Source organism: Stegastes partitus, unplaced genomic scaffold (genome assembly GCF_000690725.1).
Source record: "Stegastes partitus isolate 25-593 unplaced genomic scaffold, Stegastes_partitus-1.0.2 Scaffold608, whole genome shotgun sequence".
NCBI classification, from domain to species: Eukaryota; Metazoa; Chordata; class Actinopteri; family Pomacentridae; genus Stegastes; species Stegastes partitus.
The window spans coordinates 211807-224784 of NW_007578339.1; the positions used below are offsets into that span (position 1 = coordinate 211807).

Genomic DNA, 12978 nt, shown 5'->3' on the forward strand with positions numbered 1-12978 from the left:
AGTGTGAGCGCTAACTAAACTAGCATCAGCAGCCAAGTACTGCCTGTGTGTTCTGGACACTTCTACCCCGTCAGAGCGCTCCGACGAGGTGGAAGTGGCCGGAACGAGCACAAGCGCACCGGTCAATTAGGTGTGAAATCCAGTGATGTGTAACAATACACTAGTTATTATAACAACTATAAACAATGAATATTAACAACTAATGAGCCTTCAAGCATCAAGCCCTCCTTGTATCTGGACCTCCGTCTTGACAATCCGACATAAAAGAAGGTTTAGTGTCGGATTATCGAGTCACGACTGTATTTATATGTGGTTTAGCTCATCAATGTTCTGAGTATTTATCGTGGAAGAAGAATTTTTTACGCAACCAAAGTGGTTTTCTTCCAGCTATTTTTTCATGCAGCTTTGTCCATCTTTAAAACCACATTTTTCTTCGTGACATTCATCATGTGACAAACGCTGATATGAGGCAGAATTTCACTTATTTGTCCTTCTATGTGAGCTCTCAATTAAAGAGCCACAGACTCACAGCTTTGATTAAATAAAGCATGTGCTGGAGCCGTCAGTGAGAAACATGCACGGTGTCAATGTCAATACGACCATCTGAGAGTCATTGGCCCATTTACGCAACACCAAGCAAGTTCCAGCCGTAAAGAGCCAACTTCAAAAAACAAACACATGCTTTCCCCCAAGGTCTGCGGGGCGATCTGTTGCTACGGTAACACTGTCCACAAAAATCAAAGTCCAATCTGAGTTGGTAAACCTCCATCGGGTCTCCTGCAGAAAGGAAACCAAATCAATCCCATCCCGCTGACGACCGTTTCTCGTGGCTCCGGAGGGGTTTGGCGGCATGTTGTGCAACTGCGTTTCCTCGAGGAGCAGGACCACAGACAGCCTCCACTGAACTCATCATCAACTGGTGTCAAACGCCCTCCTGGGGGAAGCTGTCAAACCCCGGAGGCAGCGTGACAAGTGACACATCGGAGAGTTTTGAATGTGCGACTTCTTATCGCTTCCCCCGTTCGTCTCGAGTTTTGGCCGCGGCCTTCACCCGCTGAACTCTGCGACATCTCGCTTCGCACGGCGAGCCAGACGAGCAACGAGGCTGCAACGGGTCTCTGCTCCGTGATTACTGAAAAAATGAAAACCACGAGTGAAGCAGATGGAAAGAGGGAGTGAAGGAAGAGGCGACAGAGAGAGAAGAGGGGGGAAAAAGAGCTGAGAGGAAGATGAAAGGTGTTATATGGGATGTGATTAGGTGGAGGGATAGAAAAAAGGTAAAACTAGAGCCATAAAAGAATAAAAAACTGAGTAAGCGCTTGTGTTATTACTACAATTATGACCTGATGTATTAGTCAGATTATTACTGACACTATTAGGAGCAGCATCAGTTCCATTCATTTGCTTTTTCTATTATTTGGCTGACAACAAATAAACTTTTTGAAAATCATTCCCACATATCTATTCCTTGACATTTAGCTGAACAGGAGGGTTGCTTTTTCTGTTTTATTGCTGCAGTGTTATTGATTTTATTACTTTTAAACAGTTCTTTTGTACTTTTATAGTGTAGTTTTCATGGTTTTTACTATTTTGATGGCAGCACATTTTGGTCAGCTCTTTTTTTAAACGTGCTTTATGAATAAAATTAACTTTCCTTGACCTAACCTGAATATTAAATATTAAATAACGACCTCCAAAAATACCTATGAACTTACTATCTTTTTGTTGAACACTTACACTCTTTGCTAATGTTTTATATGCTAAATGATTAGCTGAGAAAATAGCCTGCAGATTTCAACATTAAAAAGAGCATCGATGAATAATTCCGAACTGCTAAACTCGAGAACAGCATGAATCTATTTTTTATTTAAATAATAAATGTTCAATAGTGTCTCTTGGATGTTACTCGGTTCATTTGAAAATTAAATATTGTAAAGAAGAATGAGCATGTCATGTGAAAAAAGACAAAAAAAACTGCAGTTCCTCAAACGGCCACTAGAGGCCGACTCTAAAAGCAAGTCAATCCCCACAGAGCTCAGTGATAAAACGCTCACAGAGGTAATAAACATATTTACATTATATTTACTAAAAATAGTTTTGGTCTCTAAATCTAACTTTTCTATTCATGACAACTGTATGGTGGGAAACTTTTTATACAACCCAGGGATGCACAATAAATATCAGCAACCACATCGGTATCGACCGATATTGGTGTTTTTTCTGATATATCGGTATCGGTCCAATTAACAAATTTAGCCAATATGAAAAACCAATGATTATCTAACAATAACGCCTTCGTCTCTACGTTTGATATTGCTGCTATTTTACAGATGTTTTTACTTAAATGGTCCTGGATGTTAAATATGTTAAAATACAGTCGTGACTCGTTACCATCCATGTTTACTTCACTGAGCACGCTCGCTGCGTGTGACGTCGTCGTGTCCTCTTCTGCGCATGCGGGACACTTTTGGGTCGTATGAAGTTCACACAGCAGATCACATACAAGTCGCATTGAACTGGAAACGTGAAGGAAGTCACAAAGAAATCCTCATTGAGCATCAAGTCCTGCAGTGTGAACGTAGCCAATCTGTGGGATTGTTCAGTCAGATAATACGCCGTCATCCTGATTGGTGACATTAAACGTCATGTCGGAGTCAGAATCCAAGGCTGTCGCTATGTTAAGGCTGTTTTTATGGGTTCTGTTTGTTTTTTGTAAAAACCTGTCGGATAGCAGGTTTAGGATTGTTAAGGGTCGGATTATCGAGTCATGACTGTATGTTAAAATATGTTTTGTTACGTGATAAGAAGGCTATGTGGTCTATTTGGGCTTCTTTTGAACAGTTTTCACGTTCTCACAGTGCTTACTTATACTCATTTTTCGATCTGAATATCGGTTATCGGCGATATCAGAAATCTTAATATCGTGCTTCACTAATCAATACCTAAAGCCATGCAGAAATAAAGGCGTGGCCACTTTGAGTGACAGGTTGGCACCAGAGACTTTCCATGTCCTGCCTCAGCTCCACTTCTTGCTCATTTGTAGATTAACTGGGAGTCAGGCACTTCTCAGGCGGTCAGAGTCGCCACAGCGAGCCGCAAAACCACCGTTCAAGAGGTTGACACACAGGCCTGTCTATCTTCAGTAATAGCCTCCTGTCACTTTGCAGAGCGGCCTTGGGCAGACCAGGTGGGTGTGCATAATGTACATCAGCAAATTCATCATCACCGTTCACGTCCGTGTGTTCAGCACTGAGAAACGTTTAAGCAACGTTCTGACTTCAGCCCAAGCATTTGCTCTCCTGCAAGCCTCTTAAGAGCAAATGAGCAACATAAAAAGCTTAATTTAAAATGATTCATCACCGCTGGAAGGACAAGGACTCGAAACAAGCGAAGCAGCTGATCCTCCTGTTTCGTGCTCAGAGGACAGACACTGTGCAGATTCTCATCTCTTTGTGTCGTAGCTGCAGCGTGTAGTTCCTGGTCTTGGTTAGAAGGACTTTAATATATTTTTTTTCTTCTTTCTTTCTCATATCGGATGATTTCAAGGCAACTGTCGAGCACTCAGCTGAACACAATACTCCCTGTATCCCAGAGCTTTTTTGTCTTGCTCAAGATTGCATAGATTGCATTAGCATGCAGTAGGGGGTCAGTGGAGGCGGAAACACAGTCTGATTTGACTCAGAACAGCAAGCTCTTTTTGGCAGCAAATTCAAATTCAACCCACCACCCAGATGCCTCCTCTCGGTGGTCTGTGCTTACCTCGACACGGGGGGAGAAAAACTCTTCTTTAAACTTTGTGCAAAGAATTTAACTTCTGATATCAGCGACCGCGCGCCGTCGAACGTAAATGAACGACACTGAGAGCTGCTTTTGATCGACATTAGAACGCACCGTTTAAAATGGTGGATATGTTTCAGCAGACGCCTCGCTTGAAAACTCACCGTGAGCGGAGAGACAGTCTGCAGGTTTAAAATAGGAAAGAGGAAATCCTAGGGAGAAACACAGCTCCATCACAGCAACAGCACATTACGAGGAGCTGGCAGGAAACCACGGAGAGCCCGCTCTCTGCACAGCTCTCTCGCTCGGGGCGATTCTGTGGGAACTCGGATCTGAATAGAATTAAATTTTTCTCTTAAATCTGTCTGACTACCGCTGTTCTATTTGTTCCTGTAAACCGGCTCCTTCCCTCTTCTAAACTGTAACGTGAAGAAGAAACCTCGTGCTTGATTGTGTGCGGGGATTGTTAGTCTTTCTGCTCCTCCAGGACGGGATTAGTTCGACTCAGCGATAAACCACCCGGACGCCGAGCTGCAGACGCCGGTTCGCCGTCCACCTCCTCGCAGATTAGGACGTCCACGGTGCTCATTTAGCTTTAATTTCCGCACCACTCCAAACAATAAATTACAGAGTTCACGCTGCTCTGGGATGACTTATTTCACTTTGCTCTGACCCCGCAGGCCCAACATGAACCACGCACAGCAGCTCCAGGTCTCTAAACTCGAAGATGTAAGAGATCACCCAGGCAGAGGTGGAACACGGCCCAGGGGACAAGCGCCAGACTTTACAGCAGCAGGCTTCATCTGGGCTGCAGCTGCAATGGGCTGACTCAAAGAACCGCTGGCCCTCAGGTCTCTGCGGTTGTTTTCACTGGGAGCGTTTTTTATTAAGTCAGTATTTAGAAATGTTTACTCCCTCGTCCGTGTTTGTTTTAATTTCATCCGTGTGCACCGCAGCAGAAGGGTGTGTGTGTGTGTGCAGGGGGGGAGGAAGGTTTGAGACGTGCTGCTTGAACAAATAAAACCACGATGAAGTTTAATGAATTACCTGCTGCACTGCACTTTGAAACCAAAACGAGGCTGTAAAACAATGCGGTCAGAAATGCAGCTCACATGACGATGCACTGGAAGATGCAAATGAGGCAAAGTGACAATTAAAAGCTTCTATCTGCATGCACACCACTAACTAACCGGTATCTACTTGTTCCTGCTGGTGTCGACTGGCTGGAACCAAAAGAGCTGATTCATTGAATGATTTGGAGAACAATAGCTAATATTTCACAAGTAAAGAAGATGGAAGAAAGCTCAGAAAATATGTGTCCTCCTCTTCTCTGAGGCCAGTTCACTCAAAATCTTAAGAAAACAGAATTCCTGCCATCAACACTTTTTAAAAAAAAAACTATTTATTTGGCAGAAAAAGTTGTGGTCTCTGGATTACTCTGAGTAACCGATGCAACGTTTGTGAGGACCAAAAGGAAGAACCAACCTTCACTGTGGATGAACCAAAACTATCTGCACTGCTGGATATACCTTCGATCGACTTCATCTTTTCTTTCAGGTTGGGAACCAGTCATATCCAGTGACTGTTAAATGTAAAGCTCCGGGCACACTCACTGTACCCCATCAGGTGGTTCTGCAGCAACTGTAGTCCTCACTGATGGGCCAAAGTTTCCCTCATCTGCTTAGTCAGATCATTACCCCCTGGCAACAGCTGCTAGGCAAGCAAACACCTGGGAGAAAGGTCTCAGAGCGAGGATGTTGCTTCAACAACACACACCCAAAAACTGAGCTGCAGCGGTGCAACAGAAGATCTCCAGAGGTCATCGTCTCCTCTTGTGTTATTTTTAACACTTCAAACTCATCAGAAGAACAAAACTGCAGGACTTTGAATTTATCTGCAAGCTACAGTTATCTCTAAAACGGGAAAGGTGGGTGAACTGAGCTCTACAACAACCTGCAAGCCACAGCGCACCACCAGTTCCTTCTGGCGTCAAATGGCCACATCTAGTCGTCCTTTTGGCCTTTAGCTGGGAACTTCGAGTGCCTGAAATCCAGCCATGCCTGGTGTCCCTGGTCCTCTTTTTCCCATGAGCTGACAAAGGGAGGCAGGAAGTCTCCAAGGGGCCTGGCTAGACTCTAGACTCAGTGTGGCCTGACTACTGATAGTAGCCAAGATCTGACCAGTTCTCATGTTGGCAAGAAGCAAACAACAGTTGGCCACTGGACACACAAGGCTGGAGGCCACAGTGAGTTTGGGATCTGCCCACTTGAGCAAATAAACATTATTTATAGAGTCTAGCAGAAGTCGGGGAAACAAAACACCACGACGTAAAGGCTGCTTATAACTCAGATTTTGTTCTGAGTGATGATGACTGAGACTTGTTGCTGACAGATGAAACAGGGCTGTACTATTAATCATTAAGCGTGCTGCATTTTTACAACAGGACGAATCTGAATCTTGCTATTTCGCATGTTTGACACAGTAATGGAAGCTGTTGCTAAGCAGTCGGTCTCCTCTAGTCAACCACAGAACTTCAACACAATTTTTCTATTCAATATAGCAGCACTACATTCATTTGCTGTGGATTTGAAAAAGGGAGGAAGAACACGTGATCCCTTTAGATGCCGTGGTTTCCTCAGTCTTCCTCTTTTTGTGGCCGAGCAGTAAGTGAGCAGCTCTAACCCCAAACATACAGAGTTCCACTGACTCAGCATCAGTCGGTTTATTAAGTGGAAACGCATTACAGGACATCGCTCACCATTTAGCCTTAATGGCAAAACCTGTAATTGCTGCGACTGTATCACTGGAGCACGACACAGACTTGGAGGAAGAGTTAGAGATGTCTACAGGTTCATGTGAGCCGTATTTAGACACATTCGGGAACACAAATTTGCCACTGGTTCCACTGGAGTCACATCCATTCTGCTACTGCATTAATCACACTGACACGGGGACGCTTGGTCACTCCGGTCCTGGGGTCAACGAAGCATGCAACACCGCAGGATGAAGGATGGTCAGTCAGCCACCGCAAGGCCGAGAGGAGTGAGTGTGTGTTAATGGGATCCGAGGCTCTACAGACACCCGGAGAGCTTCTAACTACGACCGCCTTCACTTCGTCCGGTAGCACATCCTCACTGGAAACACACACACTCCTAACACACACTCACAAGCTCAAAAAGAAGATGTGATGAAACCATTTCAGAATGTTTGACCCGCTGCAGTCTGTTTCTGGGCCTTCAGGTCCGTTTTCAGAGGAAACGCTTCCAGAGTTCATTCAGCCGCAGCAGACAGTGAAAATTGGGGATGATGGCCCCCGTGGTTGAATACTCACCGCTGTAGAAACGGATCAAACAGCTGAGGTCTGAGTTGGCGGCTTCCTGCTGCACTCGTACGGGGTCTGCGTAGCCCATGGATGCCAGGTAGTCGTACACCATCTGGAGCGGACGCTCAGAGGGGTCCAGCCTCCTGCAGGCCGGAGACAAGGAGAGACACTGTGATGCTGATCGCCAGTTAGGCACCGACTTGTTGTAAAATAAATCTGACAGAATCTGACCAAACGGATTCAACAAAGTGCAGCGAGAAATAAACGCTCTCACAGCAGCTTCCCACCCATGAACGCTACCAGTTATGTTCAATGGGGCACCTGGCCAAGCCGAAAACACTGCTGCCAGGAATAGTACCACAATCAATGTGTTTGTAGTTTTCTAGCAAACTGGAGTTTGACCAAACCAAAAAACTGGAAAAAACAATGCACTTGTGCAAAATCCAAAAATGTTATTGGCCCTGAATCTCAATGGTTTTGTGCTGCACAAATATAGACACATGAACAATGAAGGTAATATACCAGAACCACCTCAGAACGCTCGTGTTATCAGAGCAAAGCTGTTCAAACCTTCTTCTTTGTGGAAAAGCTGCATTTCTCACTATGCTTAACACAATTAACCAGGCACATATTTATGCCTCTTCATACCAGGAACTTGTTGATTTTTTTTTCTCCGACTGTGGATTTGAGTTAATCTGAGAAAATCATGTTTTTCCAGAAGTAATCACCATAAAAACCCTGATCAGTGACACCTAACAGAATGAAAGTCAACCCTGGAAAGTCTTGGAAATACAACAGTAAGCCCAAGTTACACTTTCACTTTCAAACTGATGAGCTGAAAATGGTCCAAACAAAGGCTGGAATTAACTCGTGCTCGCTTATCTAATCACTGCTGATAACTGTTCTGAATGGCAGTCTGGGCCATCCGCTTTCAGCACTTTGAATGCACTTTCATTTTACATTCTACAGCTGGAACAACACGATAGCTGACAGTCCCTGTTGACCGTTCACACTTAGTACAGATACGCCTCATTTATTCACAAATCCTCCAGCCTTGGCCGCACAGCAAGAAGCTGACTCTCCGTCAAACAGCAACAACTGGGTTCATTCATTCTCAGAGTAGAAGTTATACAATAAACCTGATTTACTGCAGACGTACCTATTAGTGCATGTTACAGAGATGTGAGGGGTTCACTGGACCCCTGCAGCCAGACAGGTGTTCTCCCTACATTTGGCTAACGGCCAGCGAGCGAACCAGACAGGAACCAGGAGGAGCTCGGCTCCTCTTAACAGGACATGAGCTCCTCTGAAAACACGCAGTTCTCTTTTTCTTATCATCATCACATCGGCTCATGTGTAAAATTAAGCTGTTATTGATGCATGTTGTTATTCTAACTTTGCTCGGTTTGTTGGTTCTCACCTCTGTGTGACTGGTCTGACTGGCCAGATGCAGACTGTGGGAATAAGTCTGCCATTGGCTGCTCATCTCACGCAGCTTTCTTCTCCCCTTTCACTATCTGCATGTGAACATTTTCTAAATCCTCTTCACTACAGGAGACAACAACAATAACCTCCGGGCAGCAACCGACTGCACTGAAAATTTGGGGGATTTTTGAAGTTTCGGACCGTCCCTCCTCAGCTATGTTTACAGTCGGCTCATTAAGGTGCGCCTGTGGCCCAATCCAGCCTTTGTACCCACGCAGATGGGGTCATCATATAAATGTCCTGGGTCTTGTGTGGCGGCAAGCCGGGCCGCACCGCACGCATTTGTGCACTTTGACAGGCTGAAGGTTGCGAGGCCACAGTGGGCTCAGGCAGCGCTGGAGTGCACAAGGTCCGACCTGAGGGCCACATCCTGGGTCAGGACTGATGCAATCCAGGAGAGAGTTATATCTCCCACCGTGAGCCAAGTTAGAAAAGAGTATCCCTCATAAGAGAGTGAGGTGATGCAGCAACACTTTCCTCCTTGCAGGGGAAAGAATGTTGAATGGATTATGATCAGTAACTCAGTGACTCATGCATGAAGGCAGCTCATTACAAATTCACCTAAATAACGACGAGTTTTGCACGTTTATTTTGTAAATACCACAATACTTATTTCTTCGACCAGCACGATCTGCATGTTAATTGCATGTTCTTTTGTAACTGTCGTTTCTAAGCATAAAAACATAAAAACCGTGTCATTCTCACAGTGCTGATAGCATCTGTCTGGGCTGTCTGGACTGTTTTCTTCACACAAGTTTGTGCAGCTAATTCCCAGCACAGTTCCACTCAAACTTCAGCCTCAGCAGGGGTCTAATCGTCCTAAATAACTGATAATGGCTGTCCAAAGCTGACTCACATTTCAAGCACAAAATAATGCTGGAGAGGCAAAGTGCATTATAATTTCACTTTTTAAATTGTATTAGTTGGCAGGAGATGCGGCGTCTGAGCAGCCTTTAGCGAGGTTTTAGTTTCTTGCCATGAAGACCAACAGAGAGAAGGTGGTTGTCGGGATAAAAAGCAGAAAAATAGGAACTTTCCCAACCGTGCAAACGTATTAATTAGTTTCTGTTCTTGTACTGCAGTGGCACCAATATCTTGCACTTCTTGAGAGTTAAAGTTTTGAACTCAAAGCAAGAAAACAAAACATCCTGTATCCGCCAGAGTTCGCAGCACCCACCGAGGTCACACACCTTCCACCCAGGCTCTAAACTTCACCTGCATCCCTTCCTGGGTTGTACTCGTCTAAGCTACAAGGGTCACCTGACTTTACATGTCTGAGTGAGGAGCTCAGTGATTTAGGAGCTGGAAACTCCCCTGAGAGGAGCTGGTTGAAATGTCTGGCAGCCTCCCTTTGGGTAAGACAAACTGGGTGGAAACTCCGGGCATACCCTGAACACGTCGGAGGGATTACATATCCTATCTGTCCTGGGAGCACTTACGGATCCCCAAGGAAGAGTCTGTTGCTGGGAAAAAAACAGCGCCGGACCGCTTCTCTCACCCCGCTGGCACTGTGACACGGACCGGGATAGGTGGTTAAAAATGGATGAATGGCTGGACGGTATCCTCCATCAGCTCCACTGCCTCAGTAAATTCATCTTAAAAGGGAATTTGTCTGACTGAAAATACAAGCAGGAAAGAATCCAGACCATGTCTTCCTGTAAGCAGCACATTACTACAAGCTATAAAAAGAAAATCACTAAAAAAAGCTTCCAAGCCTTCCATCACGTCCCTACTACAAGCCTTCCTCTGTGCATATCTCACTGCTGTCAACAGCTTTGTTTGCCGCAGATGCTCATTTGTGCAGCACCTGTATCAATCACGATGATAGAACACTGAGGGGTAGGTTTATAAGAATGATTTACCAAAAGAACAGGCCTAAAAGCCCCTTTAAGGGTAAAAATAAATGCCTCTGCCTCATGTATTTTCCATGAACGTATGCCCTTTATTCAGTGTAATGCATTTAATGCAACCTTGACTTGCCTTTACTTTACTGTATGTGCTGTCTGTCTGGAGAAGAGGTTTTTTTCTCCTTTGCACTTCTCTTAAGTTGCCAATGGCCTGTTTTTTTTTTTTTTTTGAAAGTTGAAGACTTTAATATTAAATTTAAATCCACCTGGTCGTACTCGCTGGCAGAGTGAACCAACGCAGCCTATCCACGGGCTTACAGAAAGCCTTTCATTTATTACCAGACTGCATTACTGCGCAGTGCCTACAGCTTTCAATCAGCAGCAACGACAGAAAAAAAAAAGAAGTCGTCTCTACCATTGGCTAGCAGCCTACGACGGGATTAAACCGACCTCCAGTCGGGTTTCCAGCTCAATATCTGCAGCACCGTCTTCCTGCAATTAATGCTTTCTAAGGATTCACAGCATAAATGCATCTGTTTACGTTTTTGCTGGTTTAGTACGATCAGCAACTGGACAGAATGAACCACAAGAGATCTAAGCTATAGCTCTTATTTTAGGGTCTCCTTTCTAATATTTTCACACAGGAGAGAAACGGAGGAACTGATTCACTTCCTGGTTATGGATCAGCGATTCAGTCTTTCATCCTTTCCCAGCCAATCAAAGGGTCATTTTTCTGTTTGGGTCGACGCTGGTCTTGTGGAGGTGAGACAGGCATCCGGTCATGTTCCCTGAAGGTGTCCTCGGTGAGGGAGTTTGGGGTCGCCAAAGCAGGTGATGTGCTCTCTGCATTAACTCAGGCTTGTTCGAGGCAATATTCACAGAGATATAAAGAGATAAGAAGAAAAAACAGACAAAAACAGAGAAACAAACCTTCACAAAACCCAAGAAAACACACTCTACCAAACTCAACCAAACTCAAGTTATCTCAATTCTACTCAGTCAGACCCACTCAGACCCACTCAGATTCAGACCAACTCAAACAAACAAAAACAAAAAAAAAAAAAACAAAAATCCGCAAAACCGAAAAAACTGCAAATGAACCAAACAAACACTCCAGATATTAGATAAAGAGAAAAACAACAAAAAAACCATTACACCCAGATCAAACAGATGTGCTTTCACTTCAACCTATGCAGCTGTCTAAACGAACGGCGTAACATCTCGCGTTTCACTTGCAATATACTCGCACGCTTCCTTTTATGCTTCGAGTCTTTTTTTTTCAGTTATTTAATACGCGATTATACTTTAAGCTGTGAGCTGCCAAATGCTCCAGAGCGCACACAGATACTGCGCTGAATAGATCCAATGAAGACACAGCTGCGGGAACGGCAGCTGTCGGACGCATGTGTCGGCACATGCAGGCGAACTCGTGTAGGTTAAACCCACGTGTTCTCTGAAAGGGACGGAGGTATTTGGAGAGCCGGTTTGATTATTGCGGAGGTATTTTTGTGCCAAAGTGTTTGCACGGCTCAAACACAAAAGGGCAACCTAAGAATAAGTTTTAGGACTTGTTGCGGCGTGCTCTTACCTGACGAGGTCTCCGTGCAGCTGGACGTAGAGTCCCTGTCCGTCCCTCTGGGCGCACAGCTCCTCCACCGTGGTGTTGGTGGAGCAGAGCACCAGCTGCAGGTCCGTCTGAGGGGTGGAGGAGGCCTGCGGGCCGGAGGCAGGCGGCTGGGGGTCCACCGTCCCCCCGTACAGGCACACGCAGCCCCGCTGGGTGTCCCCCTTCAGCCAGTCTCGCTCTCGTGATCCGAATCTGGTCTTCCTCGTCACGCAGCTCCGACTTCCATTCCGCTTCATGTTGCGCTGCTGACAGAGAAAGAGTCTTTCTAACACAAATCCTAATCAGATGCATATCAGCGTTAACAGCCCCGGGGGGCCCGATGGCGTCCTGCATCACAACATCTGTGCTGCTGGTTAACAATCAGATCTTAGTAACTCGTTAGGTGTGGTTTTAAGAGCTTGTTATCGAGTTAAAGATGTCACGACTCGGCATCTCGGCCTGCAGCCACAAGCAGCCCTGTCCATAGGTTCAGAACAACCTCTAATGTTTTATTCAGCCTTACCTTTCTCTCTGAGGAGCGACTCTGTGAATGCACCACTAACAGCAACCACACATTCATGTTGTTGTTGTTGTTGTCCTCATCACTTGTGATTATTTTAGCCGCTGCAGTAGCCCAAAGGTTTTTCTTCAAAATGATGCAACGCTAGATTATCTAACACTGACACGAATAAAACATCAGCTGCTCGTGAAACTCTGCAGTTAGCAGCACAATAAAGACATTATGGGAGGTCAACTACAGAGCTAACGACATGCTTGTAGTGGACGGACACTGAGGCACACCCATGCACTATAGAGCTGCTGGAGTCGGTCAAAGATGCACCTTGAACACATGTTTTTAGAGAATGTTCATAGATTTCTTTTTTTAAATTTAGTTTAGTTGGTAGTTTATATTTCTTTAAACCAATTTGAATGAGTGGAGC

General features: G+C 45.1%; 1 protein-coding gene across 1 annotated transcript in view; it reads right to left on the reverse strand.

The window, feature by feature from the left end:
• Positions 1-12978, reverse strand: part of phlpp2 (PH domain and leucine rich repeat protein phosphatase 2) — a 48976-nt gene that overhangs the window by 25182 nt on the left and 10816 nt on the right. Inside the window, exons 2-3 of the mRNA XM_008289347.1 lie at positions 12020-12303; positions 7109-7242 (exon numbers count right to left, since the gene is read on the reverse strand). Coding sequence (XP_008287569.1) covers positions 7109-7242; positions 12020-12303 — 418 coding nt within the window. The remainder of the gene's footprint in view (positions 1-7108; positions 7243-12019; positions 12304-12978) is intronic.